This window comes from Sciurus carolinensis, chromosome 3, assembly GCF_902686445.1.
Source record: "Sciurus carolinensis chromosome 3, mSciCar1.2, whole genome shotgun sequence".
Taxonomy (NCBI): domain Eukaryota; kingdom Metazoa; phylum Chordata; class Mammalia; order Rodentia; family Sciuridae; genus Sciurus; species Sciurus carolinensis.
In genome coordinates, this window is record NC_062215.1 from 12,870,930 (window position 1) to 12,894,040 (window position 23,111).

The window sequence follows — 23,111 nt, forward strand, 5'->3', positions numbered from 1 at the left end:
ATGTAAAAATGTGGTCCCAGAGGCCTCCTATAGTAGGAATCTGCTTGGGTACTGCCTTCTCTCCACAAAGGTAGATTTTAGGAATGAAGTAAACATTGAATGGCATCAGGTTAAGAATGAACTCTAGTCTCAAGATAGAGGCAGCTGTGTGTCCCTGGGGCTCGGAGCACTGGGTCCAGTCTCACAGGCACTGCTGATGTTCACCCCAGAGCCTCTGCTCATTTAAATATGTTCACGCAGGTCTTACAGGTCTGGGGTGCCTTGGAACCTCTGTCTCCTTCAGGGGGGCTTTGGGAAACTGCTCTATTCCAGTACTGATAGAACCAAGAGTGTGTTGATTTTCCAAAATGAATCTTGCTTTTCTTATTTCCTAGTACCCAAGTGCTATAGTTTGAATGTGTCCCTCAAATTTTATGTATTGGAAACTTAATCCCCATATGTTAATAGTATTTGAGAGGTGAAACGTTTGGGAAGTGATTGGATTGTTTATTATGTGGGCTCTGCCCTCATGAATGGATTAGCTTTTTCTTGGATTAATGGATTCATCGGTTATTGCAGGAGTGATTTTATTATAAAAGCAACTCTGTCCGACTGGCTTGTTCTGTTTTGCCATGAATGCCCTCCACCACATTATGATACAGCAAGAAGAATTTGAGCAGATACCGTTACCGTGCTCTTGGGCTTCCCAGCCTCCAGAATCGAGAGCCAAGCAAACCTCCATTCTTTATAAATTAACTGGTCTCCAGCATTCCATCATACAACAGAAAATGGACTAAGACCCCGAGGGAGGAGGGATTGCCTCCTTAGGGCTCCCAAATAGCCAACAAGATCCTTCATCTTAATTCTTTGCAGAAATGCCTTTCCCCTCCAAACTGATTCTTTGTCCCTTAGATGATCAATATGAACTCACTCAAATTAGCAGAGGAGTGACGTTTGTCTTAGAGCAGATTCTTATCTTCAGATCCATGGTTGCACCCCCACATTCAGCTCCAGCTCCAGGAGATCAGCAAATCCTCCAACATATATCAGAATTTTGGGTCTACATTCCGGGGGAGAGAGTGGCCACGGCTGTCATTTTCTCAAGGTGTCCTATGGCTCCCATGTACCCACTTATACAAATGTAGGAAGTATTTCCAGGACAAAGGACTGAACAAAGGTCCTTTATCTGCCTACTACCCAAACTAGAAACAGACCTTTGATGATACCATGAAAACAAAGGTAAAACCACACGATGAAAGTTGATTGACAGGCAACACAAATGTTTCAGGTAGAAGAATCCCAGGTGTTTCCTTATCCAACCAACCCCCTGGCTTCCTAGACTGATGACTCAGTGAACATTGTCCAAGAAAGAGGGCAGTTAGGGAGGGAAGCCTGGCGGTCTGCCCAGTGCCCTCCCCCTCCCTATCACTGAGTCTCTTCTGGAGGGCTGAGTATTCAGTCAGCAGGAAGTTAAGGATCCGGGAGATGAAACAATAGACCACATTGGTCTGGGAGCATATTGAAGAGCCACTCATACGGTGACAAGGTGGTGGCATGAGAGCAGAGTGAGAATCTTCACCATGAGCAGTGATGATGAGTGGCTTAGATGCAAGCTGAGAATGGCCAGAATTGTGTTCCATTCCAGTTAACCAGGCTTTCTAGAAACAGTGGGACTCCAAGAGCTGCACATGAAATCCACATATCCTAGATTTCAGGATGGAATGAGGAAACCAGCTGGTAACGTCCAGAAATTCATTCTTACTCTCATTTCCCCCGAAATGCTGACAAGACCCAGGAGAAGACAAAACCATGGTCAAAACAGTTAGACCTCTGGGTGCCAACTTGGAAAATTTCCTACTGATTATCATCAGTGGTTAGGTCATAATGGGTACATAAAATAGGAAAATCCTGAGCATCTGAAAGAGAGCAGGAAGATTCTTCACACCTTCCTCTTTGCTCCAAGAAACAGAGAGGCTTTCCTTTACCCTGAGGTCACCTTATTTCAGGAACCAAAATAGCATTTTCCCACCAGTCTACAGGTAGACTGTAACTTCCAAAGGAAAAATAAAGGGAGCATCCGAGTGCTCAGTTCAACTGGAGGTTAGGGACCTGGGAGGTGGAAGAACAGAGAACATCACAGGATTGTGTCCCATGAAGGCAGTGGACAGGTGCATAGGTGAAGAGGCCAGTGACCATGGGTCCTCACTGTAAATGGACCCCATGGATCCAGAGCGTGTGATTACCCAGCATGGTAAATTAGATATGATCCCACCAGGGTCTCACAAAAACATACTGATCTGTAGATCAGGAGCCATGAACACCAATTTGAATGTCAGGGAAGCAAGTCCACCAGGGAGTGGACAGAGCCAATGGGAAATCCAAACATAGTGTCTTTTGGCAAATTCCAACTCTGGGTCTATCCTTCCTCATTTGAGGGTGAGTGACGAAAGAAAACTCACGCATAATGTGTGGCTCATTTAAAAACCATGGAAGGACAAAGGGAAGGGAGTGTCCTCCAGGAGAAATGCATGAAACTGACTTAGTGGAAGAAGAGGGGTTACAGAAGGACATTTGAAAAAACTCCACATAAATTTCAGTAGAACACAGGATGCACAATCTTTTGTAAAACAGGATGTTAAGCCATTAGAACAAACAGGTCAAGAAGAACAGCCAGCAGGATGGCTCTCTTAAAAGGATGGGGGGCTATAGGAAAAGACAGACAAGATAAGAGAAGTGGGCAAGGAAGAAATGTGTACCAGGAAAGTCAAATTGCAGCAACGAAATGACTATGCATGGAGCAACAAAGAGCAGAAGTAGCATTGTAGAAAATCAGATCAGTGCTGTGGTAGAGTCCTGAGGCACCAGTGCCCAAGGCAGGCAGGACAGTAAGGGTAAAAGAGAGGATGATAAAAACGGAAGGCAGAGGACAGGACATGAGTTGAGAGGTATCTCATCTCAAGGATGAGAGAAGAAAAAACGAAACAGCAGCAGTAATTCCATGAAAGGAACACGTTCATGCCACATTCAAACTAAAAGGAATGCATTCTGTTCTGGCAAAATCAGCAGAAAGAAGAGCGTAACTTGAAACATCCTAGAAAAATTTTAATTATAAAGAAAAGAAACTCCTTTTGTTTAGAATGGATAAGTGACCAACAGGAGAATAAAAACCAGACTGGCATGAGACATCTTGCAGTGCGAAGCACTTAATTTAGAGAAAAAGGGATAAAATCACTTAGAGAATTTACACAGGCAAAGTTTTTACACAGGCAAAGTTTATGGTCCCCCAAACTTCCCCCTGCCAGGTTGCCATTCATATGGCATATTTTCAGATATGCAAGGACTTAGAATATATGTCACCCATATGCCTCTCTTGGAAAAATTATTTAAAGGCAAACAGAAGAGAGATGCAAAATGAATTAAAATGAAAGGCTCAGGAATCGGGAAGTCATATTATAGAAGAATAAACAGTAAGCATTAAAATCATGTGAAAAGGATTGAAAAATATAAATCCCATAAAAATTATAGCAATAATTAGAGATCCCAAACTCCATTTAATTTTGTAGTAAGAGGAGCAGGAAATGAAATAGAAGGTAATGGGAATTTTGTACACAGCATAACAGATTCTTCTATGTGCTGAGGGAAGGGTCAAAAGATACCATTTCACTCTTTGGTTTGATAATCAGAGAAATGCAGCATTTTAAATGGGATAAATGTTTAAGATAATTGGCAGTAGCATTAAAATATTTACACTTTCTAAAGTTCTGGAAAAGATAATGCAAACAAAATAGAGTGTAGCAAGAGTCATGGTATAGTTCATCTTGTACCTGTAGACTAGACCCCTCCACCCCCTCTCTCCCTGATCTTTCCCAGCCTCTGGTAATCACTATTCTACTCTATACTTCTATGAAGACATCTTTTTTGAACTCCACAAGTGTATGAGATCATGCAATATTTGCCTTCCAGTGCTTGGCTCATTTCACTTAACATAATGTTCATGAGGTCCATTCATGTTGCTGCAAATGACAGAAATTCAGCTCTTTCGTGGCTGAACAGGATTCCATGGTGTGTACGCAACACACGTTCTTTTCCATTCATCAGTTGATAGACACTTAGATTGAGTCCGTACCTTGTCTATTATGAATAATGCTGCAATAAACACAGAAGTACAGATATGTGTTTAACATACTGACTTCATTTCCTTTAGATATATACCCAGTAGTGGCATAGCTGGGTTGTGTCTACTTTTAATTTTTTCAGGAAACTCTGTACTTGTCTGTTGTACACTAGGGTGACTGTGGTTAATAATGTTGTGTATTTCAAAGTAACTAAAAGAGTTGTGTGTTTCACCACAAAGGAATGATACATGCTCTAGGTGATGGATGTGCTAAAATAATCTGATCTGATGATTATACAATGCATCTATGTATCAAAACATCACACTGTATCCCACAAATATGTATAGTTACAATGTGTCCATCAAAAATGAAACTCAAAACAACAAAAAGAATGTACTGGAATAGGGCTGCTGTGTTCCCAGCCCTTTCCCTTACTAGCTGGGGAACCTTGTTTTCATGACTTCTAAATCTCTTTGAGCCTCAGCTTCCCCATCTATAGCATGTGGATACTAAGGAGGGTTATTGTAGAGGAAATAATAATTTTGTCCAGAAGGCTGCACACCTTACCAGGCACATGTCTATGGTAACAAATACTGAGTATAAGGGAGCAAGTTAAATTACCCAGAGTTTCCAGATGGAGATTTTTTAAAATAACACTACAGCTATATTCTATTAATAGTGCTTACACCAAAAGCATAATCCATAAACACTAAGAATAAGGAATGTGCACAGATTTATCAGGTCAAGAGAAAACAAGCCACCAAAGTGAAATTGCCCTGTGTCATGAAACTCTGTGCCCAGGAATGTAAAGACTGAGCAGGGACTTGCATTGCTACATTTTAAAATGCATTGGAAATCTAGAACCATTTGAAAGCTAGGCTTGTTGCAGGAACTAGCAGAACGTTGAAGATGATAAAGGAGGTGGCCCTGAGACAGAGCCTGCTATAAACAAGCAGAAACCACAGGAACCAATGGTAAAGGTAGAGCTCATTCCACAGATGTTGTTGGGAAAATTGTCTAAACATTTGGGAGATAAAATAAATGAGATCTTGCCTCAACACTGCATAGCAAAATCAAATCCAAGTGGATTTAAAAGTTAAATACAAAAAGAGAAACAAAATGATGAAAGAAAGTCATCAGTGAACATTTAGCTAATCTCAGAAAGGGCAAGAAGTTTCTAAGCGTAAAAGAAATGGCAGAGGTAAAAGAAAGTCTGACAACCTTAACTGCATAGAAAGTTAAGCTTCTGTGTTTCGAGAAGCACAACAAATTAATTCCGAACACAGTTTGCAGCAAATTTGGAAAAGGGCTATTATATACATATCTAAACAATTCTTCTGACCCAGCAAGGAATTCTTAACCACCCTGTAGGAAACTTGAATTAGGTTAAAAAAAAAAAAAGAAAAGAAAGAATAGAAAAAGAAATACAAATGGCCAAATAGCCAAAGGGGTAGGGGGCAAGTAAAACCTCAAAAATTATCAAGGGATCCAAAATTCCAATTTTAGCCTTTACTTTTCATACCACGCCCTTAGTATGACTCTGTACTTTGGTATAGCTTTTGGGGAGTAATGGCCATATACCAAGAGTCTTGGAGAAAGAGTCTTGTACCCTTTAATCTATCCCCAAGACTGTATCCTAATAAAAAAGTCAGAAATTTAGGTAAATGTTTATTCATGAAGATAATCAGTTGCTGTGTTTGATATAAAGGAAAGGAATTTTAAACTGTGTAGATGTCCCCAAACTGGACATTGATTAAAAATCTATGATATAGCCACAAATTTCCATTCCAAAGTGGAATGTTAGGGATCAAAATGTTTTTAAACACACTTTTCTATATTATAAAGGAAGGACCTAAAGTTGTATCATAAAATGATGTGAATTCCATAAAAATAAATATTTCACCTTAGGTAGCTACACAGGAAAGAATCTGGCAATCAGCTCACCAATAAACCAATGCTGGTCCTCTCTTGTGGAAGGATAGGTGCTTTTATACTTCCTTGTATTTAAATTCTTAAATGAGAAATATATATTACTCTTAAAATAAGGAAAAATATTTCCAAAAACTAATATTTTCCTTTGTTATTATGCAGAATCACATGGTTCTCTCATAACCAGGAAATAATTCTCCCACTCTCAGACTCCACTTCCTTTTGGAACATCAGGATTCTAGAGAGATAATAGAAATTTTTATTTTCAGCTGATTAGAAGAGAAAGCATAGAGAAATGTTCAGTCTTTTTTGGAAGCACCCAGCGTGTCCTCCTCTCTGAGCAGACTCCTCTGCGTTCTCTTCGTGAGTCTTATTCTGGCATGGCTTTTATTGAGGAGTGGCTGACATGTTTTCTGGTCCCATGACCTCCTGAGACAAATTCATTCTTATCACCAAACAGAGAGCCTCAGTAACAGAACAGAACATGTAGAAAACAGACCCTAAAATGTGAGATTGCTCAAGTCCCAGACTCCAGATTCGTGTCTGGATCTGGCATGGTGGGAAGGGTGCGGCCAAGCAAGGACATTTCGATGTATTTCGCTCTTCTTGCCTCTGTATCTGGCAAGAAAGAAAAAATATCACAGAATGTATGGGTCATTATTCACCAGCACGGAAGAGGTGGCATCAGGAATTCTGTGGAGTTCATGAACGCAGACGATGTTAGCAGATTTTGGTACAGCACCGGGAGCAAATGCAGAGACCAGACAGCCCAGGGCCCACTGGTACATGGACTCCCAATCCTCTGGTGCCTGCTGGACAGTTACTCATTGTTCTTGTTGATTACTTTGGGTTTTATTTCCCGAAACCCAGAGAAGTTCCTCACCGTAATGATTTCCCAAGAGCAAATGGCTCGGTCCGATGCCTTTTTCCTGAACGCTGGAGAGAGATCTGATGTCCTTCAGTCTTTATGGGCTCAGAGGCTCTTCAAAACATTTCACATTTTCAGAAAAAGAAGTGCTTGACTCCTTTTGGCCTGGCTTTATTCTCCCTGGAAAAAAAAAAAAAAAGCATGTTAGGTTCTTTCTTGTCCTGGAGTCCCTCCAAATGGACGCTTCATGTACTGCAGTCAAAAGAAGCAGGGCTTTCCAACTTCTCAATCAGCGGGAATCCCTGGATCACTCAGTCCTTCCCGGGGTTGACCCCGGGGGCGGGCACAGGGTGTGTCAAAGACCCTGCCCCAAGCTGCCGTAGGTCTGTGCAGATGTACTGTGAGCTAGGCTGGCAGGAGAGTGGAAGGTTGGAGAAGGTGGGTCTTGTTTCAAGGTGGGGGCTGGTGGTAGAGATGCACGGAGGGATGTGTTCCAGATGGGTTGCGTGCAGGGCTGGGGCAGCACAAACCTGGAGCACAAGGCAAGAGCGGCATGGAGACGCACAGATAGCTACTGAGTGTGTAGCAAGGTGCTGTGCCAGGCAGTCGGGGTTCAGAACAAGTAGCAAGGAGACTGGCTTCACAGGTAGGGAGTGGGTCTTTCATGTGATATAGCCCTAAGGTGGTAGGTGGGGACAGTTAACCAGCCAGCGGGAACCAACGCCAGCTCCTGAGTCATACCACCATGTGCTCAGTGGAAGTGGGTCAGAGTGTGGAGCATTCCTAAAATTTAGATAACGATGTTGAAGGAAATGGTAAGAAAGAGATTATTGACCTGTTTTTCATATTTTGGAGCCCCCAAAATATTATAAGTGCCAATCAAGCTGTGATGGAAAATCAGTTCCAATTTCTTAGGGAGAGAAGAATGGGAGTTGCTGTTGCTTCTGGCCAGACAGTTCTGGTGTACCTGTCTGATGGGTGGCAAGCCATGGGACTGCCCACAGCCACCTAGACAACCCCTTTATTACAGCTACCATCTAAGAGCAGGCCACAGCCAAGGGGGGAGCCTCCCAGCTCCCAGAATGTTTTGCTCCGTTCAGGCTGCTATCACAGGGACTGGGCAGCTTGCAAACAACAGAAATGTGTTTCTCACATTTCTGGAGGGTGGGAAGCCCAAGACCAAGGTACTGGCAGATTCTTGGTGGGGACCCGTTTCCTGATTCCTAGTGGTGTCCCCCCTGGGTCTTCGAGTGGTAGAAGAGGCCAAGAAACTCCCTACGGCCTCTTTGCTAAGGGCACTAATGCCATTTGTGAGGCCCCACCCTTAAGACCTAGTCACCTCCCAAAGCGCACCCCCTCCACCTTAGTGTCATCGTCCTGGGGGTTGGAAGTGGGACATTCAAATGGGGTGGCTAGGTGGACACACACGTCCAGACCATGGCACAGACCCCCTCCCAGGCAGAGCAGAAAGTGGCCTAGGGGAACACTGGCTCCCTTCACACGCAAGCTCAGAGTCATGCAGTTAGAAGGGAGACACCCCGGCCTCTGCAGAGCTGGACTCTCAGACATGGGCCTCCACCTGGGGACTGTCCTCATAGAAACTGTAATACTGTGTTGAAAGACTTGTGACTTCAAGAGGATGGGGAATGTCTGTCCCAGGGAGTTTTAGGGTTGCCTGTTACCCAGAGTAAAAACCCGGGGGCATCAGAAATGCAACTTGGACCCCCACTGCCGTGGACCCTCTCCCTCTGCCAGCTGGAGCCTGCCTAGGTCCCTTCCTTTTCCAGGACCTTCCGTGCCCACCTGATGGTCTTACTGGTTCTGTTCTGGTTCATCCACAGGGACCTGTGCCAACAAGCCTGCCACCCTCTGTGACGTGCCCCACCTGTGCCAGGGTTTGTCTGCCTGCACAGTTTGAGAGGCTCCGAGCCAGAACCCCTAAACCAGGAACCTGGCCTTATTGCTAGACAGCTTAACCGCCCCCGTAACGTCACGTGGGAAGGGCATTCGGCAAGTCCTGTTCCGGAAGCAATCTGTCACCCCACCAGTTTCCCCGTCAGCATTTGCCAAGGAGTTCTGGCTCCTGGCACGGAACTGAGTGGTAGCAATGTAAGAGAACTGGCAGCTTCTCAGACACAGCTTCTCCCTGGTGGCATCCTCAGACAGACCCACAGTAAAGACGCAAACAGCCTCCAGAACAGACTGTTCCTCCAGTAACGTGGCCCAAAAGCCGGGACTGGAGGAAGGCGGAGAGCTCTGTGGGCTGCTGGTGCTACCATGCAGGCCTGAGCAGGGCAGCAAGAGTTTCCTGCTTTGAGTCTGATCCAGCCCATCGGCCACCTGAGATGCCCTCTAACCAGCAACTGGTAATTTAAGGGGGTACCTTCCTCGACAGGGCCAGCCCCCGGCTCTGTGAAAGCACAGCTCGATTCAGCAGAAGGCAGAGGCCCGTACCATGTCCTGCTCTCCTACAACAGGTCAGCTTTTGCCTCCCAGGGCTCCTGGTTACAAATTCCTTTAAAGTTCCTGTTCCCAGAGCAGCTGCTGCATCATTGAAGAATGGCCCCATTGATGCCTTATCAGCTCACTGTTTGCACTTGGTCCCAGGGTGGGGCTGAAGCGTGGCACAGGCTGATGAGCATGAATAGGGTGGGGTTGGCCAGCGGGCAGTGGGTCCTGGCTGGATCAGATGCCCCAGGGAGGAGGCTGCAATTGGGTTTGTCTAGAAGCACAGATCACTGCACCGCTGAAACCTAACACAGCCAGGAGGAAAGATGTGAGCCCACCTACACATGAGAGATGGCCTCTGAAGGTTCTGCTAAGACAGGTGACAACTAAGGACAAAGGCGGATTGTGGTACCTGTCAGGAGACATGTCCTGTCTCCCCCATCCTAGCTCAGGACCTTTCCTTGGCTCTAGGAAAGGGCCGAGTTCAAGAGGCTCAGATGAAAGTGTGAAGAACCAGAATTAAGTGGAAACTCTGTGTCCGTTTCCCTCCAAGCGATTCATGAGTTGGAGCAGGGGAGTGGTGTTTGTTCTGTGCTAGGAAGCAGCAACCTATGGCCTGAGGACCAAATCTGGCCCACCACTTGTTCTTTTCAATAAAGTATTATTGGAACACAGCCATGTTTGCTTTCACTCTACAGCAGCAGAACACTGTCTTAGATGCATTCATGCTACTTTGTTAAGTGTCCCTTTCTCTGGTTTCAATATTTCTTTTGTAGTCTTAAAAGAATCACTTCATCAGTGCAGATTTACCCAGCTCAATTCCGTAGCCACTGCAGTCTGCTGTCCCCTCTGCGCTTTCCATGTGCCATTTGTTCCAGAGTCGGCATCTACAGCAGAGAGGGACCCAGCAGGTGGGAGTGTGCATGAGGTACTAGTCCCAAGTGCAAGCGGGCAGAACCTGCCCTTTTGGCCTCTTTGGTGTCAGTGCTACCGGGTGCTCCTGGGCCCTGTGTATCAGTGAGGTCATTGTCTTACTTGGCTCGGTCACTAGCCTGAAGGTTCTGAGGAGATGTCAGCACATTCCAGCTGCAGAGGCCTCCTGGTGACCCACACGCTCTTGGTGCTGCATGGTTTCTGGTTTTGGAATTGTACCCCAGAAGCCACCACTTTCACCTTTAAGTGGGGTACTAGAACCCCCTCTGCTAAGTTCAAGGTCAAGGCACCAAAGCAAAAATGCAGCAGTGCCCTTTGCCTGCCTCCCCACCTCCCCTGCAAGGGCCACCTCGGTCACCCTGGGCCTGCCGGTAGTGTGTTCACGTCTCCCTCCCTGTTCTGCCATCACCTGTGCTTCCAGTGGAAAGGCGGTTGGTCCTTCCCTTCCTCCCTGTTGTCCTGGGCAAAGTTCCTCCCATCCTTTCCTGGCTGAAGGCAACTTTCTTCCTCTTCCCTGGGACTTGGTCTTATTGCAGTCATTTTCATGCAGAAGCAAGTGAAGGTCAGATTTTATATTACAAGCCTACTCCGGCTGGCCACTCCTCAGCTTCCCGTAGAGAGCAGGATATTGCACTTCTTTCTGCCGAAGGGCCCCATCTACAAATGGGCTTGATAATGGCATCTCTTGCATTATTGCAAAGAGTTGAAAATGGTGCCTGCCACTTAGTCATGGCTCCAGAGACGCTACTCCATCACCGCCATCTTCATCATCTTCCTGGGTACCAGAGGGCAAGGGTCCTGGCCATACCCTCAGTGCCCCTGGTCCAGTCATTTTGGTGAAGAAGTAGAAGCGTGCTCATTACGCTCTCTCACTCTCTTGTGCTCTCTCTCTCTCTCTCTCTCTCTCTCTCTCTCTCTCTCTCTCTCTCTCTCTCTCTCACACACACACACACACACACACACACACACACAAGCTTGCTCTATCACACATACACACACCCCATCTCTGCCTAAACTCAGAAGGCCAACCTCTTAGAAATACGTAATTCTACCGTTTCTCTGGCATTGAATATATTCCAATGTGATCATGTTCTTATAAGAAATTAATTTCTGTCTGAAAGCTCTTTGGGAGAACATCGTGGATGGCTAATCATTCGAACAGCTAATTCTTTGGGCTCGAAGTCACATTTTGTTCACCACAGATGTGGCTCATGGATTTGGGGAGCCGGTGTCACTCTGTCACCTGATGTGAGTGACCCCAGGCTCTTTGCACCACAGACACTCAACCTCATGGGTTTCTGCCCTTGTCAGCCGCCCCCTCCCTCCAGCAGCCTGTGGTTCACATTTCCTTTGCTGTTGGTAACTTCAAAACAGGAGAATTGTTGTTTTTCTGTAGTGTCAGAGAACATCATTTCTGCTTACGCATGGTGTGGAGTAGGATTATAGAATCTGTTGACTCTCATTTTGCTGTCGGGCAGGGGTGGAGGTGGCAGGGGCCCACAGGGGCAGCACACACTGAACAATCCCCACTTTTGCAGTAAGTCCCTGTTTTGAACCTTTGTCCTTTTTTTGTTGGCTTTAAAACAGAAGCCACGAACAAGAGTGCTCTTAGAGGGGAAACAAAGGCAGCAAAATAGAGAATTATTTTCTAAAGCAAAGCAGATCATGTGAAAGGCTAGGTTGTTGTTGAACTTGGAGGCCCTTGAGTTTTGTGCATCCAAGCAATGTCTCTGTGAGCCCTGAATGGGCAGGGTTACTGCGGGTCAGTGCTGACAAATCACGTCTGTGGGGATACAGCTGTGTCCTCGGCGAAGCTTCTGGCTTACGTGCCCAGGGATGGATCCTCCAGAGCTTCTCTCTGTGTGCTCTTACTTCGACCTGTGCTGGACCAGAGTGCCCATGGCAACCTCGGAGTGAGGGTTACAATCCACGGAGGAGGCAAGGAAGGGTGGGGAGCATGCTAGGTGTGTTCAGTGGTCTTGGCCTCAACCTCACTTTCATGTTAGGTGGTGAGCTCAAGGGTGTTTATTTTATCATTACTGCTACATGAATCCTCTGGATAAGAAACCACTTGAATGGATCAAGAATGGCACTGATTTTTTTTTTTTTTTTTTAAATTCTGGACTCTTTTGGAACCTCTGAGCTGACTATTTAACTCTTGCCTGACCACGAGATCTGGAAATGGTGGTGGCGATAACGGTGATGATGAAGATCGCAAGCACTGATCAAATCCCGCTGTAGCTAATATTAGCAAATAATCATATGTCTCTCCCTTTGTTCCGGGTTCTCTTCCTGGGGCTTTACATGCATTAATTCATTTACTTTCCATCCCTGTGTTACAGAACTAGCTGAGAAATTGGGTGACTTGTCCACAGCATACAGCTGATAGGTGGTAGAGCAGGATTTGACCCCAGCCGCCCACGCTGGGCCACCCCTGAGAAGCCGGCCAACCCCTGCAGCACCCATCCAAGCAATATGAGCCCAACTGCGCCCTGAACATCCTCCAGTGTGTGTTAAGCCCTTACTTGACTCATTTCTGGGACCACAACTTGCTCATCCCAGAGAAAGCTGGCAGTCGCTGTGGTCAGCCACCGCAACCCACCCTCCATTCTCCCCGTCCAGCAGCCCTGGGCAGCATGGCCGGCCAGCAGGTGGAGACCATGCTCTTCGTTCCCACGTGCGCTTGGCTCCGCTTGCCCACCCGGCCAAGGCAGCCCAGTCCTCTGAGATGGCTCCTCTGCCTCTATGCCCACCTCACCCCCAAGCATTGATTCAAAGCACACGCATCCGGGCCTCACCTAGCCACCTGAGTCAGGTAACTTTGTGTAGGTATCTCTCATAATCTTCTTTGAATGGATTTTATTCAGAAATGATGTTTTAACTTTATCCAGACATTTTATAACCTTTGAACCCAGGTGATTGTGTTCTGAACGTGGGGCTCAGCAGCTGATAGTTTCGGAGCAGGCCTCTGAAGCCAAAAGACGGGAATAGGATTCTGTATTTCTACTGAGGTCCTGGAGTTACAGAACAGACCTTCACTCTGCGGTGGCCTGTGCCACAGTGCAGACGGATTACTCCTGCAGATGCCCCCTTCTCGTCAAGGCTGCAGAAGTGCCAGTGAGACAGCAGCGGAAGGCGGGCACCGTGTTCCTCGATCTGTGGGGCTGCATGCCCGCTCGGCAGAGCTCACGGGCACAGCTGGGGCCGCCACGTGGGTTTCCCAGCAAGGGAGGTGTGCCCCCCATGACTGTACCGCTGTGTTCAGAGACCATCTTCCTTTGGCAGCTTGAGTTGGCTTGATAGATCTTAAAAGAAATTTCATTCTCAATAGTTTATCAAAGCAGCATGACTTTTTTTTTCCCCCTCTTAATTCTCTGGATCCAAACAGTTTGGTTCTTGTAGAAGGTGAGAGACCAGAAATGAGCCAAGGGTCTTTGCCAGGGACATTCTTCTTGCACCCACGCTCTTGGGCAGTGGAATATTCCAATTCCTTAATGACCTGGGAACTGGCATTCCTGCACCTGTGCTTTCCACGTGTGGGGTGGGACTCCTGGGGGACGTGACTCCTGTTAGCACTTGAGGTGGTTTCTGAAGGTACTGGACTGACATGAAGAACATGATATTGCATGATGAGAATGTCCCTCTTCAGCTTTCTTTTCCATTTTGGTTGTAATGCAGAGGAGGGCTCTGTCTGGGGCTAGAGGATCCTTAACGCTCTAACAATTATTAATTTCCCCTTTGCAGCCAGGAGAGAGCAAACCTCAGGCAGCTGTGTCCAAGGGGAAACGCACAGCAGTCATTGTTTTTACTTTTATGGGTACTTCCTATTTATGGCAAAAAATAAAAAATAAAAAATAAAAAAATCTGGGTTTTCCATTTACTTGTGACACATTTCCTTTTTAAATGTTAGATGTTAAAAAGGGAGCTAATCAAAAGGGAAATGAGTAATAGTCAGGTCTTCCAGGGATGCCAGAGATGCTAATCCTGCATCGACAATCTGAGAACAAGGGCTGAGTGCACTGAGCGGCACACAGCCCGTCTTCACGTAGACGCGCCTGGACGGACATCTTGAACGATCCTGTGGATCTGACTCCTGGGGCTGGGGCCAGGCACCCCAGGTGTTTCCGGCATGTCACTGAGGCTCGGGTTGCTGCCCACCTGTGCTAGGAAAGCATCCCCCACACACGTCCTGATAGCTTCTCCCCTTCTTTCTCTCTCCTGCCTTCACAGTTGCTTCTCATCCACCCCCCACTTTAGTTCTGCTCTTGTCTTTCCTCTCCTCCCGTTCCAGAGTGGAGAACCATTCCTATTAGCAACAACCTGCCTCGTTCCCTCTTATGCGAAGACTATTGAAATCACCCGGTGGCAACCATGTTAGGAAATCTCCACATCATACTCTCCCCTGGGGCATCTGTTTGCCCACCCTATGCCGTTAGTCCAGTTTCTTTGGGTTTTGTTGTCCACCAGTAACTTGTGTTAACAGCAATGATAATAATCATTTCTGGGATTTTAGCGTGCTGGTTGCTGTCCTAAGTGCTTTATGTGTATGAACCTACATAATGCTAGCCTGTCAAGGGGGTATAGTTTTTCAGATGAGGAAACAGAGGCACAAAGAATTGGAATCTTTCCCATGACCACAAAGTGACAGAGCCAAAGCCCACATTCAGAATAAACAGAACCCCAGACTGGTGGCTTATAAATCCTGATTCAGGTGTCCTGGACCACACTGAGTCACACACACATCAGGAGACTGTTATCTGCAGCAATAAGAAATTGAAATTTGGACCCACTATTTGCTTCAGTGGTATTTGGAATTGATAACTCGTTCTATTTTCAACTTAAATGACAGTATCTCAGCAGGAAACCCAAGGCTTTAAATCCCATCAAGATTTTCGCTCATCACCATTCAGAAGAGATCAGCCTGGAGTGATTTCGTGTGTCCTGCTATCAGGGCTATAAATTCAAGATGTAAAAGTCAGCACCTGCAATAACGCTGCAAATGGCAGAAGGCAACTTTGGACCTCTTGGTGGCCTCAATATGACTCTTCATTAGCTTATCTGGGATGTGACCTTCTTCAGCCTTCAACGTTAGACATTCCAGGCATTTTCTGCCTTTTAAAAAGTATCAGATTCTCACTCTGGTGTTTAATCAGAGTCCTTTGGCCCCTTTCTGATCTTTGAGGGAGAGCTCTATTTTTTATGCTCAAATTTTTCATCTTTTATAATTCTCAGGGTCGATGTTTTAGGAGATGAGACTTCTGCATGAAATTAAACCTTGAATTCTTGGACAAACACTCAGGTGGCTCAGGTCCCCTGGGGACCTCTGACCTCACTGCAGGTTTCAAAATGATGAGCAGTGGGAGACAAGTCAGAGACACTGTACCCAGTTCTAGTGAGCACTCACGCCATGGAGTCCTGCTTCTAATTTTCCAAGCCACCAACCACTTAAGGCACTTTATATACATTGTTTCCTTGAGTTCTCCCAGCAAGTTTATAGCACCAGAATTTTGACCCTGTTCATTTTGTAATTGGAAAAAAACAGACTTAGAGGTCTCAGCTCTAGTGTTCAGGATTAGGCAGAGGAGGAGGCAGGACTTGAAAGTAGGTCTGCTGAGCTGCAGTGGTCCCTTTGGTCACTTTCCTGTGCTGAGACACCAGGTAAAGAGTGCATACAGCCTTGGACCAGCAGGGGGCAGTGCACAGGGGGGCCACCGACTGCTGTGGGCTTTGCTCGTCTTCAGCTTCTGCTCTTAGGGTTACACCCGCCTCATTGGTGTCCAAAGACCAAACATCATTAGTTTTCTTCCATTCCTCCTCTATCCCCTGTGCTCTGCCAACTGCAGCACCTTCTTCTATAATTCTTAAAGTCAAACTACACCGGTAACCTGTGCCAGCTGGCAAGATTCATGATTCTCCTACTTTTACATACATTGGAATCACCTGGAGGCTTGCCAGCAGGTCTCCGGACCCCACCTCCAGAGTTCTGATTCAGGAGCCACACTGTGAGCACTGCTGGGCCAGAGAACCTGGTCCTGATGGATGGGTATCAATGGTGCCTGACCAGCAAGGGAAATTTCACCCTTGTTGGGGAAGACAGTAAGGGAGGCTGGAGTAGGCAGACTCGGACTCTGTCCCTTCTCATCATTGTGGTAGATAATGACCTGTAACTGTGACTTTAGACAGCTGCTTCCACTGACGTAACCTCTGCCAGCCACATCTCTGAGCATGCCAGCCTCTGTAGGTGCAGTGGTCTTTCCTCCTAATTAAAAAGAAATTTTTTTGGCACTGGGAGTTGAACCCAAGAATACTTTATCACTGACCCACATCTCCAGCCATTTGAAGTTTTATTTTATTTTTGTTTTGAGACAGGGTCTTGCTAAGTTGCTGAGGCTGGCCTTGAACCTGGGCTTCTCTTGCCTCAGCCTCTCGAGTCACTGGGATTATAGGCATGTGCTACTGCACCCAGCTTTAACTGCTCTTTGCTTCCTGTGGTAGTGCTTTTCAAGCTGGAATGTGTGTTGGGGTCACGTGGGGGTCTTGGTAAAGGGAGGAGTCTGAGTTAGTAAACTTGAAGTGAGGCCTGAGATTCTGCATGTCTGATGAGCTCCCAGGTGCTGTACCCAGCCCTGGACCTGTACACAGGAAGACATTTCTGAATTTTGAGAATTGATCATTTAACCCCTCTCCCAAGTGATTCCAAGGTACAGCCAGGGTCAGAAACCACCAGCCTTTTTTAAGAAAGGGACAACACCTTCTAAGAGTTCAAGTGCGTGTGCAGCACCGTGGGCCAGGCTGGGCTGATTTCCTGCACGTGGGGAGGCTACTCCTTTTCACCTTGAGAGCGGTGAAGGTCACCTGGGCATCTTGTTAACGTGCTGCTTCTACTCTGTGACTTGGGGTGGGACCCAGGCTTTGCATTTCTTGTAGTGACGTGAGTGTCCCCAGTGCCGCCAGTTCAGCTGATGCTGTGACTCAAGGCTGGACCTCAGCACCCACACGCTGTCCAGCATCAAAGCCCAGAAGGTGGCGGGCAGCTTTCTCATGTTGAGTGTCAGAGGCTTCTGATTTTCACCTCCCTCTCCTTAAACTCCATCTTGATGTCCCTCCAGCTCAGCCTGGTGTTGACACTGGACGCTGGTGAACACCGGTAAGCCATTTTTTGTAACTTTTTCTTTCTTCTCTCTCCACAGTACGAGATGCAAAAAATCTCATCCCTATGGATCCCAATGGGCTTTCCGATCCTTATGTGAAGCTGAAACTTATTCCTGACCCCAAGAATGAAAGCAAACAGAAAACCAAAACCATCCGTTCCACACTGAACCCCCAGTGGAATGAGTCCTTCACCTTGTGAGTGTTTCTCCTCCTCTAGATCCAGCCCCATTCCCAGCACCCGACAGTTGACAGTCTCTTTATTAGAGATAATGGGGGGGGGGGCAGATGTCTCTACACACGTCCTCATTCCTGAGACCTCCCAGGCTGCTGAGGGGTGGACAGCTGTCATCACCCACTTGGGGCAGAGTAACTCAGCTGACCATGAACTGTATATGCCAGCCCCAAATAATTACCTTTCCTTATTCTGCACCAGAAAAAAAAATCTGTTTAAGGTGTTACCAGTGATGTAAAAGCATAGAGGGTGTGTCCCACCTTTTGATGGACTTAGGTGTTTTTTTTTTCTTTTTGTGGTACTGGAGATTGAACACAGGACCTGGCGTTTACTTGCCAAGCGCCCTACCACTGAACTACATCCCGATACCCTGGATTGGGGTTATTTTGAGGGTTAGGAGAGGGTACGAGACAAGAATTGAATAATTGTTACAACACAGAATAAGTGAGTAGCATAGAAAGTGTCATTCCCCCCTGGAATGGGAAGATAGACTCAACTTTAAGCAGGGAGGGCTTCCTGGAGGAGGAGACCTTGAAGTGGGCCTTGAAGATTTTAGAAGTAGGAAGGATAGAAGAGGAAGGAGGAGGGAGGGACTGGTGGACGGGAGTGAAGAAGTCAGGAATGAGAAGTGGCTACAGTGGAGCACCAGCAGGTATATCTCTGGACAGCCAGAGAGGTGGCTCACCATTGTAGCAAAACCAGCGCGCTCTGCTCTGTAGGGTGGACACGTATATTAGACTGTGTGGCTCAAGTCAGTTTCCCCTTCACAGCTCTGACATGCCAGGGCCAGAGCAGCCGCAGGCAGTATGTAAATACAGTGCTGCAGCTGAGTTCTAATGGAACAGGCGGTGACCACCTTGGGCCCCTGGGTCCCAGCTGGCTAATCCCTAGTCTAGAGCTTCGGTAGTATAGGGCTGGTAGTTTGTGAGCGCAGAAACAGAAGTGAATAAACTATTTCAGGCTCAGATCGTGAGTTTATGGTGTCTCCCAAGAAACCACAATCGAGATAACCCTGTGTGTGTGTGTGTGTGTGTGTACGATTGCGTGTGTCTTTGTAGCAAACTAAAACCTTCAGACAAAGACCGACGGCTGTCTGTAGAAATCTGGGACTGGGATCGGACAACAAGGAATGACTTCATGGGATCCCTTTCCTTCGGAGTCTCGGAGCTAATGAAGATGCCGGCCAGTGGATGGTAAGGAAGCCCTTGAGGCTGAGCAGTCCCCAAGCTTCAGACCACTTGGTGATGCGGGAGGGGCCGTTTCCTGCCTCTGAAATGCGCGTTTCACCCGCAGCTCGAGTAGAGGTGGAGGCCCGGGGCTGCTCGGCTCTCCCTCACTCCGCTTCTCTCCGTGTCTTTGAAAGGTACAAGTTGCTGAACCAGGAAGAAGGCGAGTACTACAACGTGCCCATTCCAGAAGGGGACGAGGAAGGGAACGTGGAGCTCAGGCAGAAATTCGAGGTGAGGATCCCGGGGAACTTAGGACAACACCTTTCCTGTAGCTGGTGAAGCGTAACTTCAGGGAGTGCCAGGGTCATGTCGCTGAAAGGCAAAAGCGATTTCAAGGTCACACTCGTCTTCTTCATTTGAAAGCATAAATGCTGCATCTGATCACTTTCTTTGCCAGCTGTTGGCCTTCTGTGTCCTTAGTCCTTTAGAGAATGGAGGGAGGAAATAGTGCAGAAAGGAGGGTATGGTTGAGTGTGCTAGTCAGCTTCATGTCGCTGTCCCCAAAATACCTGCAAGAACAACTGAGAGGAGGGAAGGTTTACTTTGACTTACAGAGGCTCAGTCCACTGCCTTGGACCCAGGGTAAGGCTGCACACCATGACCAAATGGCAGGATGGAGGAAAGCAGCTCAGCTCTTGGTGGCTAGGAAGAAAAGAGAGAGGGTCAAGGGGAGGTGGGAAAGTGGCAGCTGGGCAGAGGCACCCTTCCAGGACACAGCCCAGTGACCCACCTCCACCAGCCACACCCCTGCCTGCAGTTAGCACCCAGTCTGTTCACGCTCGGGTGAGCCGACGAGGTTGCCGTTCTCTTAATCTCATCATTTCACCTCTGAATGATCCTGCATTAACCCAGGAGCCTTGTGGGGCATGTTCTCATGTCCAAACCATAACGTTGAATTTTGCATAAGAAATCGGTTTGCCAGTTCCTGGGGAGCCAAGCAAGGTTCTGAGTGCAGGGTCCTTCTTACAAAGATGGGCTTGTGCTCAGTCCTCTCCCTGGGAGGAATTTGCGTGTCACCAGGACAGCAAGCCAGCGTGTTAGTGTTTGGTCATTTTATTTCTTTTTTTCCTACAGAATGCAAAAGGTTCCTAGTGCTGTTCTAAGAGACCAGCTTCAACAAATAGCCCCTTGTGTCTGGGATTCCTTTTCACTCTTGCTCCTGATCTTTAGATCTTGCTCCTGCCTTCTTCCTGTCTTGTTTGTTTCTGACACTGGTGCTTTCCCCTCCTCCTCCACTCCCCTTCACCTCTCCCTTCTTTTATCTCCTAACTCACCAGACACCCAGCCTGCGGTGGACACTCTTCCCCCTAAGCATCTGCCTTACGTCCCAGGTCACCACTTTTGACTTCTTTCTGTTTCTCTAATCACTTTATACATGTTGCCATTTGAGGGCTTCTTACAGGAGCCCCCGCAGTCTGTGTACCTGGTTGAATTCCTTTTTGAATCTTTCCATTCTTCAGACGGGTCAGGAGTCCCTGGAATTTCTGATCCCTAAAGAAAAGCACACGAGTGTGTACAGATGCCAAATTGTTACTAGAGCGTTGACACCAGTGAGTTGCTTCTGGTCTTGTTCTCCTCACTCTGTTCTTCCCAAAGGTACAGATAGTGCAGATACAGAGAGGTTCAATTCCAAGGGAGGTGGAACATAAAAGTTTTCAGATTGTTTCATTATGTTGATGCTTGGTTAAAGTGGATTCGGGAAATACTTAAGGGCAGGGAATGTAAAGTTGGATGCCTGCTGGGAGCCTAAATGAGTGATGTGAGTCACAGGGAATGGAGCTCAATGGCAACTCAGAGCAGGGTTTGCAGTGGATGAGACAGTAGGGAGCAGTGGGGACTGGGGCGAGAGGTGAACTTGAGCCCTAAATAAAGGTGGCAGCCACACTGCTCAGTGCCAAAGCATTATTCCACGTACAGGCACAGGGCCCTGCTGCCAGCTCTGTGGTTCAAGAGAATCCAAAACTCCAGACTTTTATATGACATATTCTGATTTCTCTTAATGTTGACAGCTAATTAAAACTTAGAAGTCTGTGCAGGTCAAACATACATCTCTTGCTTTAGACACAGGTAGGGGGTCAACCAGTGAGAACCAGGCTGCAGTCTCTATTCTTAAAAAATACAGGAGAAAAAAATATATAAATGAAAGTAATATATATGAAATGAGAAGAATAGCCTTCTTTCCAAAGAGGCCTTATGATATTTGGAGGAATTCGAGTACACAGACACAAGCTGAGGTGTGGCCGGGCCACCCTCACCTCCCGTCGCCTCTCTCTCTGCTCTGCTTGCTTCCACTCCACGCCCTGCTGGGGTCACAGGCCTGCAGCCCAGGCAAAAGGGCTGCCTTGATGCCCCTCCCAAAGCCATGTGACAGATGGATCCTTCTAGAGAGTTTCTTTTTGGGACACTGGATGCCAGTGTTACCCAGCCGGCTCAGGCAGAGGAGAGCTGGGGGAGCTAACAAGAGCTTTCGGAACTTCCTGTCCTCCAGCTGGTCTGTCTGAGACCTCGCTTCACTGATAGAGAGATACCGACCCATTTTTGCTGCTTCATATCCATGGTTTCCTAGGGAGCAACCTTCCTGTTTTTCTGGGCAGTGAGTCCAGCTTTTTAAAAAGGTCAGAGTTCCAAGCTGAAAAATAAAAATAAAAACCACAGGCCAGAGGGCTTGAAGCTGGAAGCAGAAGCATTTCTCTTGGAGGGCGTTTAGAGGCCATGTGCGTTGCAGGTTGCTATGTCCCTCCTGGGAGAGGTGAACTCGGCCGCAGAGAGTTGGCCCCGGGCCTTGTGGCCTCCGAGGGCAGAAGCGAGGTCAGCAGAGTTGTGGGGCAGAGCTCTGTCTGGCCCCCCGAAGAGCACCTGCACCCCAACTTTTTTTTAATACTTTTTTAGTTGTAGGTGGACACAATACCTTTATTTTATTTATTTGTATGTGGTGCTGAGGATCGAACCCAGGGCCTCAGGCATGCTAGGCAAGCGCTCTACCACTGAGCCACAACCCAGCCCCCCAACTTTTTACTCCAATCGTACTAGCTTGTTTACAAAGAGCATTTAAAAAACACAACCACAGGAGAGTAGGCGGGGAGCCATTAGGTGATGGAGTCAGGGGTGCTGAGAATTCCATTTTCTACCATCATGCTGCGTTTAAATGGACTATTGTGATCTGACTTTTTGCAGGCATTCAACCCCTTAATGGTATTTTGCTGAGGTCTAAAAACACGGAAGTTGCAAACCTTCCATGGTACCCGAGTCTGCGTTTGAGCAGTTCTGGGGGGCAGACAGCCTTTCCAAACAGGGGAGAGTTGGCATCCAGGGGCAATTGAACCTCTACCCCATTTCCTCCTTCTCCATGCTCAGAGCCAGCCCCGTGGCTGCCCAGTGTAACAGGCTCCCCTCTCTGTGGCCCTCTGCAGAGAGTTGCCATCCTGGCTGCTTTTCCTCAGGTTAGTCTTCTGGTCCCCGCCCCTTCCTTCCTACTTTCCCACTCTCCAGTAGCAGGCCCGCTGCGCTGCGGGGGTTCCATGGTGGATGGTTGCTGGTTGAAGCTGGGTGTGACGCCTCCTTTCAGACCCAGGCATCTCTCAGTGCTTTCGCCCAGCAGCTAGTTTATCGGGCTCTTCTTTCCTCTTCAAGCTCCGTTTTCTAGCAAGCATTAACTAGCTGGGGGTTTTCATGTCCTTCCCCAGAAATCAAAAGTCATTCAGTCCAATGAAAGAAAAATCAAAACAAATAAGCAGTTACAACTCTGCCCCCTGCATTAGCATTCATCTGATAATTAGATGGCAAATTTTTCAAATTTAAATGGTTGATTCTAGAATCTTGGCAAACAGAACCATCCGTGAGCGAAGCTCTTAGGAGCCAAGAAGAATCCCAGGATGGCTGGAAAAGCCCTTAGTCTAATGCAGGCCCTGCCAGAGCAGTCCATCTGCCTAAAAGGCGATGCAAACCAGAACCGTCCCCGTGATCTTCTTGGACTGTGTGTCCGTTCGCCTTTGATCTGTTCCAGGTTTGTCCAGATGAGGTGCACGTAGTCCTTAGTCACAAACATAAATTATGTGTCTTTCCATTTGGTCACTGAGGTTCCAGCATGAGCCAAATAGTCCCCACTTCCTGTGGAGCTTGCTCTGGACCCGTGGACCCTGCTTCTAGTCTTTTCTGGGATGAAGCAGGAAGTTGATTGAGTATGTACCATGCCCCATGCTGGTGAGCACTTCCCCAGGGGCTCCTGC

The 23,111-nt window shown here is 47.3% G+C and overlaps 1 protein-coding gene across 2 annotated transcripts in view; it reads left to right on the top strand.

Annotated features, from left to right (window-relative positions):
- The window catches only part of Prkca (protein kinase C alpha), a 403,509-nt gene that overhangs the window by 291,214 nt on the left and 89,184 nt on the right, over positions 1-23,111 (top strand). For both annotated transcript variants that reach the window (XM_047543070.1, XM_047543071.1), the window contains exons 6-8: positions 17,463-17,619; positions 18,715-18,849; positions 19,020-19,116. In XM_047543070.1, the coding sequence (XP_047399026.1) occupies positions 17,463-17,619; positions 18,715-18,849; positions 19,020-19,116 (389 nt within the window). The remainder of the gene's footprint in view (positions 1-17,462; positions 17,620-18,714; positions 18,850-19,019; positions 19,117-23,111) is intronic.